Here is a 14720-nt window from a genome sequence, read left to right as displayed (position 1 = left end):
GCCAAGCCTCTTATAGTAAGAACACTCAACCTTCTTCTTCTAAGGTTGTTGAACTATTGATGAAGAGATAGAATTATCTAGTTTTGAAGTAGCGAATTTCTAATCTTTGTTTTGCTCACCTTGGTTCTTTTGTTTCTTATCTTGCTTACTAAATCCTTTGTGTTCTTTTGAGCCTTGATCTATAGCTAAGGTGGGTGACTTAGAGGGTTTTATTGCACCCATTTGAACCAATTTGTCATTCTCCCTAGTGAGTTATGTTGCAAATTCATCTAGACAAGACATTTTGAATATGGTACCTAGTGTACATTTTGTAGCATATAATGTAGAAACAAACACTAAATAGCTAGGATCAAGCTTAGAAAGAAATCTCAAGATCAATGATTACTTATCATCCTTCTTGACTCCACACTATTCCAACTACAATCTTACAAATTTGAGTTTTGTGAAGAAGTCTTGTATAGTGTCAAAATTGGTTGGATTCAACCCTATGAGTTCATTCTTCAACTAATGACCTCTTAACTCAGTCTGCTTACCAAAGATGTTTTTCAAAGTGGTCCACACTCAATTTGGTGTAGTGGTAGATTCAATGTGAAAAAGAAGGTCAAGGAGACTGACATACATAGAGTACCAAAGGGTTCATCACATTTGTTAAACCATTTTATCTTTCTTGCCACATCTTGATGTTCAATTTCAAGTCCCATAGTAACACGATGATATATCAAAAAAAAATTCAGATATATTATCATCTTTGATTTCTATTAAAAATAATTAGACAGTGTTAAAAGAGAAACTCTAGATGCATCCATGATAGTAGAATTTTTTTAATAAAAGTTACTAAATTTGCTAGCCAAAATAGCTCACACCTCATTCAAACTCAATTTATGCAATTTTTACTAGTTATTTGGAAATAAAACTAGAAACCCAAAAGTTTTTTCGATGCTAGAAAGAAAACTAAAAAATTGTTTTTCTTACAAATAATTGGAAGCTAAAATTATGAAGCCAAAATCGAAACAACTCTAGTAAAAAAAATTGAATTTTTATTTTCACTTTGATTTTTACTATGTCCTCCAGACTCTAATTTTGATTAAATAAAAGTCACTTTTGACTTTCTTAAGCCTTCTGGACACTCTAGAAATGTTGAAAAAAGCCTCCAATATTACCAAAATGTTGCAATCACCTAGAACACACACACACACACACACACACACAGATATATATATATGTCAACCAAATTAACTAGAGGCTTATTTTCCTTTAAATTGTTCCTAATTCTCTCGGTCACACGAAAAATGTAGGATAAGAGCATACTTGATTTAGTAAAATATTAGCTATCTAATTATCTCAAATCTCTCTAAATAATTTAGAAAAAAAATGATCTAAACTAGACAACATTACTCTAATACCATATTAGATTTTGTAAGAAGTGCCAAGCTAAGAGTTGATGTCGGTCAGATCACATGCAACTCCAAGCAATAGATGATTGGAGATCAAAATAGCTAAATGAAGAGAAATGTGAAATGAAAGAAAATAGAAACAAAGAAGAAAATTTTGAGAAGACTTTCATTGAGCTATCACTAAACTTGTGAAGGTGGGAGTATAGTGCTTATTATATAAAAAAATAATAGCATATACATCTAAGAGGTGCATTAACTCCCACTCCTAATAAAATGTGAGAGGTTTTACCTACTTTGTAAATGTCAAGACATGTGGCATAACCTCTTTACCTAAAAACAAAAATAGAGTAATAAAGGTGACACATAAAGCAGAAAGAAGGTGATAAACTCAAATAACCCATAACCCAGTTAGAAAATGACAAAATAGTGGTTACGTGAGGTGGCATAACAAGCCAAAATAGGGTGTGTTGGATAATGTTGATCATTGTTGCTGCTAGGATATGTTGTTGTCATTGATAACATATTTTGGTGATTGCAGATTGGGAAGATTTTTTGATCCAATTTGTAGTGTTAGTTTGCTGATCATTGTTTTGAAGAGTCCAGTATATCCTTCGGTATATTCTGGAGTGATCAGATCTAGTGCTGAGCTTTTGGGATATTTCTTGGGATGGTCTTGCGTATCTTCATTTTAGTTGGATCGTGATTTTGTGCTCTGCAAGTTATCTTCTTTAGTGACATTTGCTAATTGGTTGTGTTCTTGAGCTTTAAGATGTTGACCAATGAAGATTTGAAAAGTAGTGTTGGTGCAACTATTCTGGATGATTCTAACGTACTTGCTGGTGTTTCTTAGTCATGTCCTATTTGTTTTGGCAATCTGCATTGATCGTTGTGCGATTTTTTGGTGGTTTCTATCAACCGGTGATGATTTGCATGTTATGCGATATTTCTCATGGTGTAGATGGTGTAGTGTGTTGCAGTTTATCTTGCCTTGAATTCCGGTGGAGTTGTGCATTTGGGAATTTGATTTAGGACCATGTTATGTTATTTCAACCATTATATTGGTCTAGTAGTTGATCTTTGTATCGTGTGATATAATTTGGTAATTGAGGGTTGAGGGTTTAGCTGACCTTGTTATCAAGGTTGATGAATTGTATATATATAGGTGTTTTAGTCTTGTAGTTTGGGTATTGATGTCGTGTCTGCATTAACAGAGAGAGGTTTGTGTGTGAACAAGTGATTTATCCTTTGGTGTTGAGTTTGTGGTGAGATTCGTGTTGCAGGGCAGACATCTGTGCTTATCTGGGACTGTAATCAGGCATTTGGAGATGTTATTCTTTCAGTTCATTTCTTCTGGATTGTAGTCTGAATCTTATTATAAGTCAGTGAGACTTCCTTGAGGGTTGTAGCCTTTCAGACAAATATATTTTGAGTAGTGAGCTCTAGACAATGTGTCTAAATGCTTGTGCATTCCCTATTGTAATATTTTCACATTCAACTACAGAGTATCATCTTACTGTGGGTAGGTTCCCACCGTGGTTTTTCCCTTAACCGGGTTTTCCATGTCAAAATGTTGGTGTTGTGTGTTGTGTTGTTAATTTCCTTATCTGACTTATTGTTGCAGTTTATTAGATCTATGTTTTGTAGTTAAGTTTCATATTGTGGTGAAGACTGCTTCCATCCCCCGCCCCCCCCGCCTCCCTCTCTCAGTCTTCCCTCTTAGCTGCTACTAACAGGGTGTGTAACTCAAATACCCATGAGTAGGTGGGAGTTGCACATGTAGTTGAAGTATTTTGCCACTCCTAATAACCTAAGCAAGCTTAAATAATGTGTAGGAAAATAAATACCCCTTAACATAAGGAAAAATAAAAAACCTACACTAACATTTTGACTCAAAGGTGTTGGCTCCATGCCATATAAAGATTAAGACTTGAGATAACTTAGAAACCACAAAAGATTGCTTCCAATTAACAACAAAAGTGATAATAGAGAAACCAATCTAGAATGAAGTTAGATGTCAAATTTGATTCATTTTGAACTTAGGTATTGATGGTCCAATACATCTCATGGTTTTGATTAATGTTAATCCTTAAACCTTGAAGAAAGGGAAGAGCTGGAAGTCTCAACTACCTATTATAGGGCCAATCCCATCAATTAAGGTAATAGCTTCCCTTGTAAGATGCATTTCCTCTTTCCATTTAGTGTATCCCTCATTAACAACCACTAACTAGCAAAATAGTTTGCTACATGATTACCCTCATGGTATACATTTTGTTTTTCATCGTGGAGAGGGAATCTAATAAATTGATTGCCAAATCCCTGATTAGGCTACGGATACTCTACTCCAGGCTGTGAGTTTCAAGAAGTCGGTTATATTCAGCAAATCCCCCTCAAATTCCAGCAATTGTAGACCTAGTTCACAAGCTAATAATTGAATCCTCAATTAGGTTAGATAGTCTAGCTAAGGGTGTAAGTTTTTGAAAGACAATTATATTTAGTGAATATCCTCAACTTCTAGTTATTCTAGTTTACAGACTATCAAAATTCGTCATAAAAGAAAAAATGGCTTATCCAATCTCTAGACACCAATGCATAAATTATATTACTCTCGTACATCATAACTTATACATTGATACATCCTAAAGATTAAATAACTGCTTTCATAAAAGAGTAGGAAGCTAACACAGTTGATGGAGAAAGCTATTTTTTGTTAACACCGCCTGCTCGAGAAGGCCCCATCTTACCTTTAGAGGTTCAATCAAGATTCGACTTAAATAAGGGGGTTGAGGGCACATTCATCGAACAACGGATCTGCATATGGTGGGCTTCAGAAGATGGGTATCACAGTCAGCTACATATCTTATGAAAGGAATAAAATTGTTTTGAGGACAATAAAAAACCAACTACTTTTATTGTGGCGATGAGGAAGTCAAAAGAGGAAACCCTCCTGAATTTGGGATGATGATGGTACTGGAGAAGGGATGTGTGCATCATTCTGTATAGGCACTCCACGAACAGGGTAACTACTGGATGAAGGATCAAGATCAGGATAATCATAGTCCTTTGTTATTGCACTCGCTCTTGAATTAGCAGCCAATTCAGAACTGTAACTTGAGCCAATAGAGCAGTCAATATTTGGGTAACATAATTATCCTACCACATAAGAAATTACTATAAAGCTTTTGAAGGGAGAAAAGCTATAGCTTCTTTTTCTAGTATGTCAAATTAAAAATAAATTTCTGTACTAAAAATAAGTTACCCAGGCTTTGTCTCAAATTTATAATCTCAACCAATTACCCAGGATTCGTTTCGAGAATGGCAAACTCTTGCAAAATGTTTTGATTAGTGTACAAGATTAATCTTATGTGTGGAATCAATAAAATATGTTCACATAGGCATGCTCAAATGGTCTCTTTACTCCAGTGGTACTTCAGGACATGGAAGCAACATGTCATTGCACTGTCACATGTCTTAAAGAACTTTGAACATGTCCTAACAGGTCTCAATTTGTTTAGGAAGGATGGGAAAAGACTGACAGGAATCCATTTTTATAAAGTCGTCTGAGGTATGATCCCAAATTTCATAATGACTCTGCATTCAGAATTTTTTTTCAATAGGTTCATTCAAAACCATTAACTTAAACAAAAACCAAAAATCTGAGTTATGTACACTTATGTAGAGTAATAGTTTATAATAATTTATTTTGTTGACAAATGATGCTCGAGTACCACCACCCTCCTACTGTAGCATGAATAGTTATCTTCCATAATGAATTCCTGTAATCGTTCAATCAAAAATTCTGTTTGTTCTGTAAGGCTACGAAATTTTGTTAATGATCAACCTCTTTGATTTTTGTACAAGCCTCAATAAAAATTATAATAGAATTAGATATACACTTAAGTCATATATATATATATATATATATATATATATATATAAAGAATTTTATTCTGAAGAGTTTGCTGGACATTTCGTAAGGCTCCATTTTTGTTATGAATGTTTGTTCGCTGTTGTAAGTGTCTGATATTTGCTTCTTCTGTTTCTTGTTGTTATAATGTTTAATCAGCTGGTTAAGAGATAGGACTGCTTTCAGGTTCTTCATATTTCTCTGAATTCTTCCCATTAGCTGCTCCTAAATACCCATTTCATTTCATGTACTAGTTGAACGTGAAACCCAGTCTAAAAGTCATAGTTTCCACTTAAGAACAAAGAACTATAACAAAAGAGAAAACATAGCATGCTGTAGAATTTTCAGTTTTCATTATTTCATGGCAAAATACCATATGCAGGTGACCATTATCTGCATAGCCGATGACCTGGATTATAGAAAATGCATTCACAGAATGGTAGACCTTGAGAACACACAAATGCAAAATATTCTAATGCATTGCCCATTTGCATTTGCATTACTAAAGTACTGAATGGACTGCAAATATCTTGAATTAAAAACCAGAAATTTACTCAAGTGCTTAACATCAAAAGACCTTTCTTTTTACCAATCTCTAACAACAATACAACATTGTGCCTTCTTAAAAAAGAGTAAAATTGATTTGTGTCTCATTCTCCAATTAAAATCTGTTTTTCATAAATATGTACAGTTGTCACCTGTCAACAGTACTTTTTTTCTGCAGATGCAAGGTCTGTAGCTTTGAATTTTTTTTCCTTACAATGTTTGCTCTTGAAATGTACCTGATAAATTAATCAGAACCGAAAACTTGTTTTAGTGTCTACAAAATAGCTGTAATACAGACCATTAGAAAGATGAATAAGTTCTTTTTAGCTTTTCACTGTTCTGATATTAATTAATAATAATAACAAATGGTAAATACTATAGCCTCTGCCAAGGCAGACTTAAAAGAGACATAATTATTATAATATGACAAAGAGAAGCTTTCGTTTATATAGAACAGAGTACTAAATTTCTAAAATAGCAACAATTTGCATTGTCAATATTACATAGTGATTGGCAGCTATTGATGAGCATTTTGTGTCGATAGCTATTTTTAACTAAAAGAGGGGTAAAAATTTATTGAAATCCAAAGAGAACAGTACAACAAGAGGGACAACAGAAAACTATATAGCTATTGATGGATATTTTGTATTGAGAAAGAAAGAGTAATATTCAAACTGTGTTTATAACAGCGATGGCAAAGAGAGGCTGTGATCATGAAGCGTCATTTTGAAAACCTGCAAGATTACTCCAGGTAGCATTTCTTCACTCTGCTGCAAAAACAATCTTTTAAAATATTATTTCATTTTTTTGGGCAACATATTACTCTTAGGCTTATGTTTACTGTAGAATTTTTTTATTTTTATTTTTTACGACTTCTTTTTTTCTTTCTTTGAATTTCATTTATTATTTAGTATATTAATATATGTCTGATTTTCTACATACTGATAATGATGAATCATGAAACATGATCCAAAATGTTCATAAAAATGTCTATACAATTAAATTCAAAAACTTAAAAAGTTGAATACTATATAGAAATCTAATATCTTTAAAACAAAGTGAGTAAATAGATAAAGATAGCTGTACATTGCATATCATTCAAATTTGAAACAAATATTCTGAATAAGAAAACAACATTAAGAGATAAATACTTACGGAGAATATGAAGAAAGTTGAAAATGTCACTTGAAACTTACTCACCAAAACAATTTACAGCACACGTATTTGTAAGTAATTTCATCTGGAAAACAATTTTTAATTTCATCTGGTTCAGTTCTCTCGTCAAAAACATCTGCTGACTTTTACCGTATTCTTTGATTTTTTTGGGGGGTTTCTATCTCCCTTCTTGTGAGACAAATTTAATTCACCCTTTTGATTTGTTATTGAATCTGGACCCTTCCTGTAATCAAAACAATTCCTGATTTCATAGCTTTATCTGCTCAAGGGAGGCTTGTGGTTTTGGGATTAGGTGTTCTTGGGTCTGAAATCATGTTTTCCAGAATATAACCTTCTTATTGAATCTTTTCCGATTTCTTCACTTCAGGTAAGACTTCCAAACCATTCTCTTCAATTTTCAAACAACGATTCTTTGTCTTCTATTGATAGTTCTTTGGGGAAATTATTCTTCATCTCTGATTCGGATTATATTATGAGACTGTTTAACTTTGTTGGATTGCTGGTTGCTTTTGAATTATTCAAGAATTTATTAGAAGAAATCTTGTTGAAAGTTAGGCAAAATAATTTGGAAGCATCAATTTAATTATGAAGAGGTTGTTTTTATATGTAAAATGAGTTATATATCATATCATATAAATTTTGTTGATGATGTAGCTATAAAAAAATTTAAGAGTTTTAATGAAAGTATAAGAAAGATCAAATATGAGAGAATAATGTTATTTCTTTACAGTCAAGTAATTTTTGCAGTCTATAATGTTAGTTTTTTTATTTTTTGGTTTCAACTATGTGTGTTTTTCCACCATCAACATTTCAGATTATATTAAATGATCTATGATCTCTCTAATATTAAATGATCTATGATCTCTTTAATATTGATTTCATCCTGATCATGTAGTGAGATCTGAAATGTTGATGATGAAAAAACACACAGTTGAAACCAGATAAGGAAAAAACTAATAATGCTATTCTATTAAAGAATGCAAATTTATAGTACAATACAATTAATTCAATTAATAGGAATACAAAGAGAACCACTTGATTATATAATGGTGCAGGAGCACCTAGATGGCCATATGCTTCTTTTTGGTCATGTTGAGTCATTTTAAGTTTCAAAGGCATGTCAAGATGTAATAAGGTCATGAATGAACCATTCCCATGTAATAAGGTCCTTGAAGACCAATTTGTAATGTCTAAGTTCAATATGTGGTCCTACTTGTCTTATATTGTTAAAATTGTCTTTATAGGGATGAAGTGTGTCCAAGGCATCAAATGACGTATTTAATCATGTATGAAAGCTATTTGGGACTAATTGGACATATTCATGATGCTTTGAATTCATATAGGTCTCATTCTGGATTTATAGTCAAGTTGCTAAAAAATTGTCAAAATTGACAATGTTTTCAATGCAAGATTTGTTGTAAAAAAGTGCATTAGGAAGTGGTTTGTTGGTAGTTGGTGTTCAAAGGATGGTTATGAGCTTTGGAGGGATGTAAAATCCTTTAAATATTTTAATTTCCATGGCCAAGTGCTGGTTGGATCATGTATTGAGGCATAAGCAATTAAATTTCAAAATTTACCCTACACTTTTCTTGTTTTCTAGGCATAGCAGTCTGATAACAAGCGTTTTTTATTGTGAAATCCTTATTGTAGGAATATGAAACATATTTTACTTTAAAGAGAAATGATTCTTTGAATTTTTGGCTTTGATTTTATTCATTTTCACTTTGTTTTGAGTAGGTTATCATAAATTTTGTAAAATCAATCACAAACCCTTGCTAGGGTAACTAGTGACATAAAAATATGTAATTTTTGGTCATCCCATCATAAAATACTCATGAAAATGGATGGGATGGCCATTGTAAGTTTCTATTTTCAGTTTTTCTTCCTTGTAAGGTGCCACATACAAGTTTGTGTGTGACAAAGGGTGACACAAATCTGATTTTTGTGTCTCAATCTGATGTTCTCAATAGAATTAATGTGTTAGAGTGGTGAATATGAAAAAGATGAATCTTCAATCGTTGGTGAGTTTTTGAGAGTACATTTGGGGTTAGTGTAGACCCTTATCAAGTCTTTGAGGCCCTTGTTTGGTCAAAAATCTCATCATTTTTATGACTGTCCTAAAACTAGGTATATTGTTGTCCTAATGAACTAGTAACCTCATATTTTGTGAGTATGATGCATTGAATGATATTTATGATTGGTTTATGATTGGTAAAGGTGTGAGGATATTATTAGAAACCTTTGAAGGTGTTTAGAGACCTTAGAATGAGGAAATGGCTCAGTTCTCTATGACTGTCCTAAATGTGTATGACTGTCAAAGAAAGGCAAAATTGCAGCAGTAGGTCTTCTTGAGACTTTTGGGTAGAAGGGAGGGTACAGAATGGTGTTTTTTCAGTAAGCTGGAGTTTCCTTGATGTTTTTATGAATCCCTTGGTGCTGGTGTACACCTATTTAGTATTGTGAGTTGTGTTTATGGATAGGCTGGAGTCCTAAGTGAAGATAGGCTTGTATGAGTGGGTTATAAGGATTTGGTGTGATCTAAATGTTAGAATGTTTCAAGTTGGCCTTGAACATGTGTAGTAGGCCTAATTTTACATGTTTCAATGTCTGGACAAGGTGGGAAGACATGGATTCCCTTTTGGAGTTGTTGAGACCTATTATGTGTCTAGTAGCCTTGTGAGTGCTCTGGAAGGCTTGTGAAGAACAATCACCAATTTGAATAGGTGAGTTGGGACAAAGATATACCTAGGTTGTATTGTGTTGTTGGATTCTTTGCATAAGATAGGACAATGTGAGACATTTGATTACAAAATATTATGACATGTGTCTTAATCTTATGATTTAAGACGTAAAGCAATAAGTATCCTACGCATACATTAAGTAAATTAAATAACTAGTGCGAATGCGACCTTAGTGGTGAAGAAATTATATAAAACACCTAATTTCTATAATACTATGTGATATTTAGCTACCACAGGTTTGAAATATTCATCCTTTTTGTCCTAAATTGAGGAAGGCTACTTGTTCGATTGCAATTGAACTAAAACACCAAATTTTTAATCTACTTTTGATTGGGATATTTCCTTTGAAGTTCTTTAGTTTGTGCCTCTTTAGTCTCTTTGATTCTCCTTTGGCTCAAACTAAATACTCCCTTATGTGAGTTTTTTGGCATTGCTTGTTTCATGGTGGAAAGAAGAAAGATAACTTCTTTAACTAAAAGATCTATTAAAAAAAGATGAGTCTTTATTCTCATGTTAAAAAGGGTCAAACTAATAATGAGGAATATTTTTGTATAGTAACAAATTTTCCTAAACTTCAAATAGGAGTCTTTTATTTTCAGTAGTTTGTCTCTCCTTTTAGCAAGGTTCATATTCTATTTTATTTAGATTATAAGCACCCCATGTTCAAGGGTCTCGCTGAAAAAAAAAAAAGAAAGAAATTGTTTTAAAATTTTTTTATTATATATGAGAGTGGATCTCAAGTTCATAATTAATAAGGTCCTTGAAGACCAATTTGTAATGTCTAAGTTCAATATGTGGTCTTACTTGTCTCATATTGTTAAAATTGTCCTTATAGGGATGAAGTGTGTCCAAGGCATCAAATGAGGTATTTTATCATGTACGAAGGATATTTGGGACTAATTGGATGTATTCATGATTCTTTGAAGTCATATAGCTTTCATTTTGGGTTTATAGTCAAGTTGCACAAAAATTGCCAAAATTGACAATGTTGAGAATGCAAAATTTGTTGTAAAAAAGTGCATTACGAAGTTGATGAACATTGGAGGGATGGAGGAGCCTTTAAATATTTTCATTTCCATGGCCAAGTTCTATTAGGATCATGTATTGAGGCATACACAATAAAATTTCAAAATTTACCCTACACTTTCATTGTTTTATGGGTGTAGCAGTATGATACCAAGCATCTTTCATTGTGAAATCCTTATTGTAGGCATCTAAAATGTATTATACTTGAAAGAGAAATGAATCTTTGAATTTTTGGCTTTGGTTTTTGTTATCACAAAACCTTGCACCCTTGTTGAGCTATCAATTCAGCAACCTTATGAAACATGGAAACAACCCCGAAGTGTGGGACCTTGTGCAAGGGGGTTGAATCTCCAAAGAAGGCCATATTCCTTCTAAATCTAGGTGCAGGTGTTGAACCAACTCAACACTTCAAAAATTACTCCTAAACCTATCCTAACAACTTGCAGAGGTAAAGGGAAGAGAGAATTGCTTGAAATAAAAGGAGGTGATGCACCAAGATAAGAGATTGTTCCTCTCCCCACGCAAAATGGAACAAGGAATCAATTGAAATACCCAAGAGATGCACAAACATCATTTGTATGGGTAACCCAAATGTATGTATGGAGGTTAGAATTTGTCAAGTGTCAAAAAAGGAGAAGGATTCCCACAAGTCACACTCAGAAAAACAAGTTAACACAACATATATGGAGAGAAGAGCCACAAAACATACACAACATGCATAATTTGAAGGAAGGAAAGAATGTAATTTCAATTCATTCAAAGGAATAAGGCCAAACTTACAGTTACAGAAATGCAAAAATAATTACAAGTCTTCAAGAGAAGAGAAAGAGCATAGGAAAGCTCAAGGCAGCAGGGAGAGAACCCTTTATAGTGAGGCTTAGCAACCTTATATGTAAAAAATGGTTACAAGACTGATCATGACCCCTACATGTCAGTCTGGGAGTGTAGGGAAGTGCATTCACTTCACTTCTATACTTGCAAGCAACCTAGCCATACCCACAAAAGGCAATCTTGAGAAGGCGAATTGAATGACCTTCCAAAGTCAGAGTATGTAAACATGACATAAGTCACCACAACAAGCATGGCCTCGTACATCCCTTAATGGAAATACTTCCAAACAAATTAAATGAACCCATGTGCCTCCACAAAAGAAGGTGCACAAGTTACAAAAGTTGTCATAATATTTAAAGCTTTGAGTGTCGATCACACCATCCAAAAGTGTCACCAACTAGAAGGAGTTTGGAAGACTTTGGAGACCTGGGTCACTGAAGTTGGGGGAACTTCAGAGACCTGGGTTACTGAAGTTGGAGAAACTTTAAAGACCTAGGTCACAAAACTTGGGAAGACTTAGGAACTTGGGAACCTAGGGGTTCCAGAGTTTTGGGGTTGAAGACTAGGAACTTAGGAACCTGGGGGTTCCAGAGTTCTAGGGTAGAAGAAATAGGAACCTGGGAACCTAGGGATTCTGGAGTTATAGGGTAGAAGAACTAGTAACCTGGAAACCTGGGTGTTCCAGAGTTCCAAGGTTGAGGAATAATAAACTTGGTGTAGCGTCGTAAATTGTACGCACTTGCTAGGGTGGTACAATTTCACACCTAGTTTAGCACCCGCCTTGGCGCATTTTGCATTTTGCATTGCATTTCCCCTTTAGCACTTAATTAATTAAATTAATTAGGTCTAAGGTTCTATTTTATCATCTCCCACATCATAAAGTTGGGCCCTTTCATTAAAGTGTGCCCCTTTCATTTTATTCTTCCAATACATCATTTAATCAAAAACCCTGATTAGGTCCTATTTTGAACTTGGGGGCTTGATTTCGGGGGTCAAAACATCTCGAAATCACCTGTAACTTTAGGATTCTCTCTAAAATCATCATATCTAACGGCCCTGAAAATTTGGTGAAAAGTTGTCAGGACCATGGTGCCCGGAGTGCACACGGTCCCGGACATTTTTCCTAAAATTTTAGGAGCACGATCCAATCATAAAATAAAGCTTAACCCCGAGAAATTGGTGGGAGATTCAATCTCTAGGTCGGCCAAAAGTTGAAATTAAGACCTAGGGTTTCATATATAAGAGCTCTCTTTCTTCATTTGAAGGGATCGGGACTTTTGGTTTTCAAGGACCTTCTATGCAGCGAAAGAGAAGATCTTTGAAGAATTCAACAATATTCAACATCCATCCATCAAGCATCTATCAATTTCATTCATCCATTTAGGGTTTTGAAGGCATTGAAGAACAATAAGGGATCACCGACTGAAGATTGGCTTGTACCCCTCCCTTGGGGTTGGGTATGATTTCATGTTGTTTTCATGTCTTTGCATAAGCCTCATTATATCACTTGTATTCATGCTTTAGATCTCTTTACATCTTGATTTGGAGCATTTACATTATCATTTACAAGCAATTAGGGTTTACTTTCTAGGTTGCTCTAGTTTGCTTACTTGCATTTTACGATCTTGCACACACACAAGGTCTGCACACACATTACTTTTACAATAAAACTTGGCTATTCGTGGAGGTGGAAATCACCAAAGCGGGGGTTTGACTAAGGTAAAACCCTATATAGCCTCCCACCATACCTTTTCAGATATAAGTGCAGGTTTTGGATTCGGACGATGCCACAAGTTGCAAATCCGATGGAAGCAAACTGAGACGGGACAACACACCAAATTGCAAAGAAAAAGACCAGGACAGGGGCGCTAGGTGCCCTGGTCCCTGGGATAGGGGCGCTGGGCACCCTGGTCGTTCTGTCAGACAACATTTTCAGCATTTTTGACAGCTTTTCAGGTTGCAAAACAGCAGTTTTAGGAGCAGTTTCAGGGGCAGAATCAGGACAGTGGCGCCCGCGCCCCCGTCCTGAACATTTTCATTCATATTTTAACACCGGGTATGCATTTACATTCTTGTCTTGTCCTTGTGTTTACAACTTTCCATTATTTAAGTTCAATTCTGCAAATCTTGTTATTAGTCCATACTTGCACTTTGGGGTTTGGGATTGAACTTGCATCATTTTATCTTTCAATTACAACAAAGGAATAGAAATCCTAATAGGTAGCCCGTGGCTCTCTCTTCCACAGAAAGAAGTAGCCAATTGTGTGATACCTCTAGGCTCTTTCGTATTCCACAAGTGTGCGATTGAAAGTGAGATTAGGGCATGTTTGCTTAGTCTTGCTTTTTCCCCTAACACATTTTGGTGAACCCGACGTGAACTCCAATCTTCTCTAATTCTGATTTATGTTTTCAAATGTGAGTGTTTATGCTATTTCAAAATCAAATTTGTATTTACAAGTCTTAATTTCTTGCAAGATTCAAAAAATTTAGAGGAAATTTTGCTAAAACCCTAATTTTTCAATTCAAAGTTGAACTTGTGGATAGCTTAATTGGGATCAATAATTTCAAATCTGATTTAGGAACTCATTTGAATCATAAATTTCATTTTCTAAATCTACATTCTAAGTTCTTGCATTGGTTAAAATTGAACATTTCCTTCTATTTTGCATGTGTTATCATTTGAAAGAGGAAAATTGTTGTCATGATGCATTCATTTGATAATGGGTTAGCTTCCCTTGTTTCAATTTTTCCTTCTCCTAAAGAACCTCCCCCCATCTATAACAACATTTTAGTGCCTAAAAGAGTTGCTTCCAATCCCTTTGAGACTCTCCCATGCTCTAAGGATGAAGACTTTAAGAGTGATCTTGACAATTCTCCTAAAATGTGCCCTTCCTATTTATCTATCCTAGAGGAAGAGAATGATATCATAAACACCTTTCTTAATGTTACCTCACCTTCCCTACATGATGCCTTTCTAAGTGAAAAGGTATTGATGGACATTGACTTATTTTCTCCTAAAGTTGGTCCTTCCAATGGGGGCATGTTAGTGCAACAGGAGGTTATGAACACTTCTTTCAAAGATCTCCTTCCTAAGCATGAATC

The 14720-nt window shown here is 34.5% G+C and overlaps 1 protein-coding gene across 5 annotated transcripts in view; it reads left to right on the top strand.

Moving 5' to 3' along the window:
* The window catches only part of LOC131064163 (MADS-box transcription factor 23), a 207269-nt gene that overhangs the window by 145953 nt on the left and 46596 nt on the right, over positions 1–14720 (top strand). For all 5 annotated transcript variants that reach the window (XM_059207582.1, XM_057998197.2, XM_057998195.2 and 2 more), the window contains exon 3: positions 6534–6595. In XM_059207582.1, the coding sequence (XP_059063565.1) occupies positions 6534–6595 (62 nt within the window). The remainder of the gene's footprint in view (positions 1–6533; positions 6596–14720) is intronic.

The sequence above is a fragment of the Cryptomeria japonica genome, chromosome 6 (assembly GCF_030272615.1).
Source record: "Cryptomeria japonica chromosome 6, Sugi_1.0, whole genome shotgun sequence".
Lineage (NCBI taxonomy): Eukaryota > Viridiplantae > Streptophyta > Pinopsida > Cupressales > Cupressaceae > Cryptomeria > Cryptomeria japonica.
The sequence above is the reverse complement of the archived record's forward strand: the minus strand, read 5'-3'. Positions and strand labels throughout refer to the sequence as shown.